A 9439-nucleotide genomic window follows, 5' to 3' on the forward strand; every position below is an offset into this window, starting at 1 on the left:
ATTAAACAAAATGTAGGGCAGCGTATAAATCAAGGAAATCAAGAAATATGTAAAGAACATAAGGAAAACTAGTAAAGAGGAAAGCACTAACACACGGGTCTCTGTGTGTGTGTGTGTGTGTGTGTGTGTGTGTGTGTGTGTCATCTCTATCTTGACCATTTTAAAAATGATGACAACACAACTACTTCACTTTTCAGATAATGGCAGGACCGTGTCACTGCAACACTGACTCTGACCGTTGTATACACACACACACACACGGACACACACACACACAGCGAGAGAGTGAGAGACGCAGTCTCAAAGACAACAATTATCGCAGCCTTGACTTTGTGATCAATAACAACACTCAGTTTATAGGAAATCAAAATGATTTTTTCATCTTTTATTCTATTTAAAGTGAAAATGTTAATGATGTTCATTTCACACACCATTAAAATCCCAACATGGAAAGATCTTATTTTTCCAGTGTGATGTGTTTACTCCTTAGCTAGTGATTCAGTTCTATCACTGCTGATTTATAATCACTGCTCATGATCTACTTCGTGATAATAGAAAATGAAAACATAAAGCATTTGTTAGGTAGTAAAGAGCACAGTGTGTCTCAACAAAACAGATCAATAACACACTGATGTGTGCTCATGCAGTGGGACTGTTTAGTGTAATAATCTTGGAAATACTTTGAATCTTACGCTTGTCACTAGCTGTGTGTGGCCGTGCTTTGATTCTGGATTTGTCTACTGTAAATGTGTTTTTGATGGATGCAGATCACAGTTCACTCTGATTCAGCCGTGCTTGTCCCAGTATTAAAATCACTTTGTTCTTCATGTACATGCTCAGTGCTAGAATTAAACTGATTGGATCACTTTGTGGACTTTCTTTGCCTTTGCTGTCTGTGTTGCAGCCCTTCTATGTAAGGTATACATGAATGTAATCAAAGTGAAAACATTTCCTGAAGGCAGATCTGACGGTGCATTGTTAGAATGGTGAGGAGACTAAAAGCAGTCAGCATTCAGAATAGTATTCAGAAATCAGAAATCAGAAATCAGAAATCAGAATGGGTTTATTGCCAGATGTTGAGGTTTACAACATTAGGAAATTGCTGCGGTGCTTCAGTGCAGACAATAAGAATTAAAGTGCTATGTAGAAAGAAAGATATGTGCATGAGATATACATGAGATATATACATGAGAATAAGAATTATGAGTGCTACGTAGAAAGATATATACATGAGTGCAGGTGGTGATCAGTGCCAGACATGAAATGATGCAGTGACACAGCGTAGGGTCATATGTTAGTGGCGGGGACAATCATGTGGTTATTGTTCATGTGTCCAACAGCAGAGGGGAAGAAACTGTTCTTGTGGCGAGAGGTTCTGGTGCGAATGGACCGGAGCCTCCTGCCTGAGGGGAGCAGGTCAAACAGACTGTGTCCAGGGTGAGAAGGGTCAGCTGAGATCCGGGCTGCACGCCGCAGTGTCCTGGAGGTGTACAGGTCCTGCAGAGATGGGAGTCTGCAGCCAATCACCTTCTCAGCAGAGCGCACAACACGCTGCAGTCTCTGTTTGTCCCTGATAGTGGCTCCAGCGTACCACACGGTGATGGAGGAGGTGAGGATGGACTCGATGATTGCAGTGTAGAATTGCATCATCGTCCGTGTTGGCAGGTTGAATTTCTTCAGCTGCCTCAGGAAGTACATCCTCTGCTGGGCTTTCTTGATGACGGAGGTGATGGTGGGCTCCCACTTCAGGTCCTGGGTGATGGTGGTACCCAGGAAGCGGAATGAGTCCACAGAGGTGATGGGGGTGTCAGTCAGGATGATGGGGGGGAGTGGGGCTGTGTGCTTCCTGAAGTCCACAATAATCTCCACTGTCTTCTGGGCATTCAGCACCAGGTTGTTGTGGCTGCACCAAGACACCAGACGTTCAACCTCCCTCCTGTAGGCAGACTCGTCCCCGTCCGAGATGAGTCCAATAACGGTGGTGTCATCTGCGAACTTGATTAGCTTGACAGACTGGTGGGTGGAGGTGCAGCAGTTGGTGTACAGGGAGAAGAGCAGAGGAGAAAGAACACAGCCCTGAGGGGAGCCGGTGCTGATGGTCCGGGAGTCCGAGACATTCTTTCCCAGCCTCACGTGCTGCTTCCTGTCCGTCAGGAAGTCAGTGATCCACCGGCAGATGGGATCAGGCACATTCATCTGGGAAAGCTTGCCTCGGAGATGGTCTAGAAGGATGGTGTTGAAGGCAGAGCTGAAGTCCACAAACAGGATCCTGGCGTAGGTTCCTGGGGAGTCCAGATGCTGCAGGATGAAGTGTAGGGCCATGTTGATGGCGTCGTCTACAGACCTGTTGGCTCTATATGCAAACTGCAGGGGGTCCAGGAGGGGGGCCGTGAGGGTCTTGAGATGGGAGAGAACTAGGCGCTCAAATGACTTCATGACCACAGATGTCAGAGCCACGGGTCTGTAGTCATTTAGTCCAGTGATCCTAGGTTTCTTGGGGACAGGGATTATGGTAGAGGACTTGAAGCAGGCAGGCACATGACATGCCTGCAGTGAGGAGTTGAAGATGCCAGAAAACACTGGGGCCAGCTCGTTTGCACAGTGTCTGAGGGTGGCAGGAGACACACCGTCTGGGCCGGGAGCTTTCCGAGCATTCAGGTTCTTAAACTGCTTCCTCACATCTGCTTCATGAATATGAAGAGTTGTGGTCGGAGGAGGTGGTGTGAAATCCTCTTTTGTGTGGGGTGAGGGGGCGGGTGTTGCAGGTGAACAGTTTGAAGGTGGTGATGGCTCTATGGAGGGGGGGAGAGGTGGGGGAATGAGTGTCCAAAGTGTCTCTATTGTTGGGGCCGTTGGAGGTGTGAAGGCTGCCTGATGGCTCGTCAAAACGGCAGTAACAGTCGTTGAGGGTGTTGGCTAAGAGCAAGTCATCAGTGGAGTGGGGGGTTTTAGGCTTGTAGTTTGTAATATTCCTAAAACCTTTCCACACAGAGGCCGAGTCATTCTCTGAGATCTGCTGCTGCATCTTCTCAGAGTGCTGATGTTTAGCAACATCCACTTCTTTAGTGAACCTGTACTTGGCCTCTCTGTAGCAGTCCCTGTCTCCGCTTCTGAACGCCTTACTCTTTTCCAGCCACAGCTTTTTGAGTTTAGGAGTAAACCAGGGTTTGTCATTGTTATAACTCACCCTGGTGCGTGATGGCACAATGCTGTCCTCACAGAAGTGGATATAGGAGGTGACAGTGTCCGTAAACTCGTCCAAGCTGTTAGAAGCAGCCTTCATTGTGTCCCAGTCTGTGGTCTCCAAACACGTGCGAAGCTCCTCCACAGCCTCGTTGCTCCACAGTTTTTTAGTCCTCACGACAGGTTTGGAGAGCTTCAGCCTCTGTCTGTACGCGGGGATTAGGTGGATCATGACGTGGTCAGAAAGTCCGAGTGAAGCGCGGGGCACCGCGCGATAGGCCCCGCTGATCGTGCTGTAGCAGTGGTCTAATGTCCTCTCCTCTCTGGTCGGGCATTTAATATACTGCTTATATTTTGGAAGCTCATGGCTCAGATTGGCTTTGTTAAAGTCCCCAAGAGCAATGATGAGAGAGTCCGGGAATGTCCGCTCCGTGTGGAGAATCTGCTCCGCGAGTGCGCACTGAGCTGCCTGCGCATCTGCGTCCGGCGGGATGTAAACAGCGGCCAGGATGAATGAAGCAAACTCCCGCGGAGAATAAAACGGTTTGCAGTGAATAAAAAGATATTCCAGAGAGGGAGAGCAGTGCTGAGCTGTACAAGGGCAGAATCTCCAGGGGGGTCAGGGGGGTTATGACCCCCCCCCCCCCCCCCGCCCCCCAATAATCAGACCCAACCAATATAACCCCCCCAATAAAATTATGAATATTCTTGCATAAATAGGCTGTTGCTTTTCTTTATTCATTTCAGGTATTACCAGCAAAATAGTCCCATGTTTACCATCTGGGAATTTACCCAGATTTATTTATTTATTTAAACGGAGATCCAGAGACCCCCTAACCTCCTAACCCCTAACCCCCCAATGTTCAGCACAAAGTTACTCTAAAGTTATCTTTCTAGTAGTATGTCGATTTTTGTTGTATTATGACATCCAGAAAGTATCGCAAATAATTTTATTTTATGACATCAAACTGTATGCCAAGAGTGAACAAGACATCAGTGCACTGATCTACACCACCAAGATCTACTGCAATAACACTGGAATGCTATTCGGACTAGAGAAATGTAGTCGGATAACAACAAAGGACAGCTCGAGGAAATCCAAGACAGGAACTTGGGAACAACAGGCAAATAGAAACCATGAAGAGACTGCTGGGAAAGCTGCAAGCTGCAGAGGGTCAGGCAAGTCCTGAGGAGTCAGATGAACGGTGGGATGTCACGGTTCTGGGTCAGTTCTGACGCAGCATTTTGAGTTGTCATTGTTTATTTTTTTGCATTATGGATTATTTTCTTATTCTCTGGTGCTTTATTATTATAAATATATATGTCTTATTCTTGGTGAGGGATTAGTTCTTCGGTTGTGTCTTATGTTTAGTATAGTTTGAGTTCCATGTCTTATATTCTTTCTGTCTGCCTCTCAGTGTCAAGTCTGCGTCTTTGTGATTTGTGTGTTGTTTCCTGTTTTATTTTGAAGGATTGTGTCTTATGTCAGTGTGTCCAGCTTCGCTCCCCCTGTCTCGTTAGTCTAATTTCTCCCAGCTGTGTCTCCCTCCTGTTGCCCATTCCCTGATTACCACCATGTGTATATAAGCCCTGTGTTTTCCTGTGCTTTCCTCTGCTCTCTGTTGCATTGTACCCTCAGATCCTGCCTGTGTGTTCCAGTTTGTGTTTTCACGGTTTGGTTTCTTTTTTTGTTTGGTGCCAGCAATAAAACTGAGGTTCTCAGTTACATTTATGTCTCCAAGTCCTGCATTTGGATGCTCATCTCCGCCTGCCCGCACACAGAGCCCTGACAGAACGACGAGACCAGGATGGATCCAGCGGACTCACTTTTAGCTTCAGTGGGGGAGTATCACCGGCGTGGAAACCAAAAATAGAGAGGGCATAGCCTAATGAAACAGGAAAAGACTGCCGTGTAATGCCTTTATTTCAACAAAGTAACTGTATTCTGAATACCACCTTTTTAAACGGTAACTGTAACGGAATAGTTACTCATATTTTGTATTTTAAATGCGTAACGGCGGTACGTGTACTCCGTTACTCCCCAACACTGCATATATACAGTTTAGTGCCCAGCAACATGGTTCATAAAATAAATCACGTTTGTAGTTGCTGTCCTGTGAGGACCACTTATCTCTGAAAAACTAGTGAGCTCAGAAATACAGGCCTTCATTTAGATTTTTTAAAGCACATTAAGTAAGTTAATAATTTAAAAAATCAGCTGAATTAAAGGCTTGAGCAAACGCTTTAACTGTAAATATCTACAGGGGATTAAAAATATGAATGAAAATGAATTTGGAGCTGCTGGTTAAAGACAGTACATTCAGATAATCTCATAGATGTTAATAAGTACTGCTGAGCCTGCATTTTATTAGATCAGATATGATTAGAGCTGCCATCCCCTCTCTATCGTAATCAGAGCTTTCCTTGTTAATGTACTAAAATTTATTAACGGCTTTTTTATTCTCCATCTTCTCTTCATCCCACATGTTAGCCAAAGTAGGTACAAAGAGGAGACTCGTATTACGCTGACAAACCACTGAGGCTCTTTTACTTGCTAATGGTAGCTGTATATGAAGCGCAGATAGTAAGTGATCTCAGAACAGTGAAAGGTCAGTCAGTGGTCGCTTGTGCCACATGCTGGTCTCTAATCAGTTTATAGTCAAAGGCCAGTGGTTTATCCACAATGCTTACGCACAAACCATCAGAAAAACCTCCTGGCCTCTCATCTTGCCCACTAAAGTAATTGACTGACACACCTTCAAAACAGCAAGGGTTGCATTCCCTTATGAAATTTAAGCAAGGGCAGCAGACTGTAGCTAACTGTGGCCACAAGAAGGCAGCAGTGTAAAGGCTGGATGCACAAATTATTGCCATGCGAGGATAGACTATTTTTAGATATTTTCCTGCTACATCACTGCTACAGTCCACAACCTAACCACTGTCCATGTCCATCATGTGCTCAAACAGTGGTGTGATGTTTGATATAATAGCCTGCTCTTGGTCCTGTGCTAGACTTTTGACTTTCCAAAGCAGTGTATGCTTGAATCATTGTGGTAAATAAAAATAGACAAAATGATTGTGATTGCAAGGTCAAGCACATTTAACACAGAGACTTGTATATAATCACCAGCTGGATGACAATGACGCTGACTTCTGCAGAAACCCTTTGAATGAAGTGACCCAGAATTTACATACCCGGACACCAAATACTCACAGTCCAGTTTCCCCAGAAACGCCCGGTTGAAGAATTCACTGCTGGTCTGGACATAGGCTGGTTTGACTACTGAGGCTAGCTGGTGTCACTCATCAAATACTATTAACTCTGATGATGATTTAGTGTCAGATTGCAACATACTGCTGCTGAAGCTGTATCTAAATAAAGTACTGTATTTGATCTCAGCTCAACAACCAGTGTTACAAAATCCTTTAAATACAAACTGTGTAATCAAAGAAAAACCACAAAGTGAAGTTACTGTTTCAGATCTCTGACTGTAGGAAATAAAATGGCAGCCTTTGTCATCACAGTCAGTATTTGCTATGCAAATGATAAACTTTATTTAAAATATGGCACACACATTGAAAAACTGACGCGTGTCTGTCTTATAAAGGAGCGTAAGGGTTAACAAGTGTGTGTGTCTTGACCAAGGGTGCACAAGGTTTGTTTTGACTGGTCTGTCTTGTTAGTTGATGCATGAATGAAAAGGTCCAAGGCTGGCGCCGGCCTGGTTCGGCACGAAGATCTTTCTGTTGTCATAGCCACAGTTTCTTAGCACTCAAAAGTCAGGCAGGAGATACAGAAGAGGATGGAGGCTGAATAAAAAATGGAGACGCATACTTGGGTAGATGGAAGGATGAGCGAAAGGAAGAAGATGAGACACAAAAGTGAGCCGCGGCTGGAAAGCTGTCATTTCTGAGAGCAATACTTCCAGAAACACACTGTGGAAGAAGCAAAGAAGGAACACGTGGTTATAAATCAGTCTGAAGACATGCTGGTGAAAAAGCTGTGACAACACCTCAAAGAGCAATGATAAATTCATGCACACTAAAAATTGCACACATAATTATGCACTCCAGTCCCCAAGAACTGCCGCTCTGCAAATGTGCTGCATTAATCAAAGCTGAATGAGAGCAGCTTGGCTTAATACATAAATAGGTTTGACCTGTTTATTATTATGGTCTGTCAACCAAATACACCACCTGTCAGAAGATATATACTAACTTTGCTCACCTCTTTTGTTGGTCTTCTTGGTCTGTGGTGGGAAGGACTTCCTAAAGTTTCGACCAGTCAGGCTTGGGATGACGTCTGCACTGGCTTTGGATGCAGTGCTGTCAAGTAACACTGGGCACGCAGTGGTGGGATTCACCGCTCCTTCAGCAGCAGTGAGCTTCCATCACAACGGTAACAAAAAGATTAAACTGGCTGTCAGCAATCAAAGCACGAGTCATCAACGAGATACTTTCCTTCTCCCCCCTTTTAAGAATGCAACCACACAAACATCATTGGCTGTTTTACACTCCTATACGTGGAAATTGTTACATAGTGGCTTTGCTTGGATTTCAAGACATCCTCGTTTCTGCACCCTGTCACACTCTGGTTCATTTAATCCTTTGGTCAAAGTTCTTTATTGCTGGATTTAAGAAGTCATGTTCAAAATGCAACCAGCACTTCATTAGAACTGCCCACCTTTGGGACAAAGACCAGTGTTTTGAATAAAACTAAACAACAAGCCAGTTTTCTCTTCAGATAGACTATTAACCTGCAAGCAACCAAAGACTACTCAAGCAAGTGAATAATGCAGGGAGCACAAAATTCTCATTTCTTGTCAGCCAATTCACGTATCTGTTTTCTTTATGTCTAATTTGAATGCAGTTATTTTGCATGTTTCTAATCTGACTGACCACTTGAACCGCTTCAGACTGCGGGCCCTACTAAGTGACATTTGTTCATACATTCATGCAGCACTCAGATCTTTAGACTTTGGGTCTAACTTACCACTTTCTCTTTCCCCCCGGCATTTCTGCTGCTTACTGAAATGAAAAACAAAAGGTCACTTCTTGGTTTAGGCCAAGCCTGTAAATACTGTGCAGTCCTGAGTCTCTCCAGACATTACCTAAGGAGCTGCATGTTTGAGTTAGTCTGATGTTAAATAGTCTTTAATGCAGCAACTCGTAAGTACAAAGTGTTTTGAAATGAACTAATATTTTTCTAGTCTAGTCAGAGTACTCAAAGAACTTTAAAAAACATATTCACAAAGGCATATTCATTCATTCTGGTGGAGACATCGAGTTACATGGGGAGGGGCAGGTGATTGACTGATGCTCTGATTATCTGATCTCCTCCTTCGTGCTGTGATAAAGGCCAATGGTAGAAAATATCCCAGATACAGTGTCTTAATGTGGGAGAGATATTCTTTATGTTGAGACCTTTCTCTTGGCGTTTTCTTTCTGCTAATGCTGGAACCTTAAAGAGTAATACATTTTATAATACAATGAAGAAGGAAATGCATAAAAAAGTTAAAAGAAGAGTGGTATTACCTCGTGGCATGATGGTAAGCTGTGAGCTCCGGGTTCTGTTAAATGCCCGGTGAAATTCCTCCAGGGCTGAGATCATCTTCTGCAGCTTGGCTTGTGTACCAGGACCAGCTGTGTTGCTGTTGACCACTGGTTGCTTGGACTTGGTGTCTGCAATAGTTCTTGTGGCAGTTCGGTCAGTGGTTTGTGCTGTACCATCATGTTGAGCTGCTGTGCTTTTGAGGAGCCAGTGCTTCAGGTATTGGTTTGAATTGAATGCTAAGGTCTTCTGTGGAACAGCTGAGACATGAAAAAGACTACGAAGGGAACGTGGTTGTTTCACAAAGCCTACAAAACAAATAACAATAAAGCGATTAGGCTGGCTTTTCCATGAAGAGCGTGCACAGAAACACAAGAAGCTGCTATTCGGTTCCAGCCATCATACACCTTCTTTTGAAACGATTGATGCAAAGACCGAGGCTGAAGACTGAATGACTTTTTTAAAAACTGTGACGTGCTTTAAATGAAAGCACAGTTTTTTTAAACACAAACAAACCTTTAACCAGTAACTCTTCAAGAATAAGGAAATGCCGGCTATGAGAATTAGGCGGTCTTGTATTATTAACATTTTTTTACCTCTTTCATCAGCTGCTGCTTCCACTTGCATCCCTAGAATCATCAGAACGTGCAGGATGAACGCCATCCCCATCAAAGCTGTTGCTCTGTTTAGCATTGTGGCTTTAGT

At 44.1% G+C, this 9439-nt stretch overlaps 1 protein-coding gene across 1 annotated transcript; it reads right to left on the bottom strand.

Annotated features, from left to right (window-relative positions):
* Positions 1–7087: 7087 nt before the first annotated feature.
* Positions 7088–9439, bottom strand: urp2 (urotensin II-related peptide). The gene is made up of 5 exons (XM_085347199.1): positions 9331–9439; positions 8719–9042; positions 8177–8211; positions 7412–7568; positions 7088–7119 (listed from the first exon to the last, which is right to left on the bottom strand). Exons 1-5 carry the CDS (start codon positions 9425–9427, stop codon positions 7088–7090), a joined length of 645 nt encoding a protein of 214 aa, XP_085203325.1. The 5' UTR covers positions 9428–9439.

Source organism: Diplotaxodon limnothrissa, linkage group LG23 (assembly GCF_057381915.1).
Source record: "Diplotaxodon limnothrissa isolate DT_005_m linkage group LG23, D_limnothrissa_male_GT1.1, whole genome shotgun sequence".
In the NCBI taxonomy this organism is placed as follows: Eukaryota; Metazoa; Chordata; class Actinopteri; order Cichliformes; family Cichlidae; genus Diplotaxodon; species Diplotaxodon limnothrissa.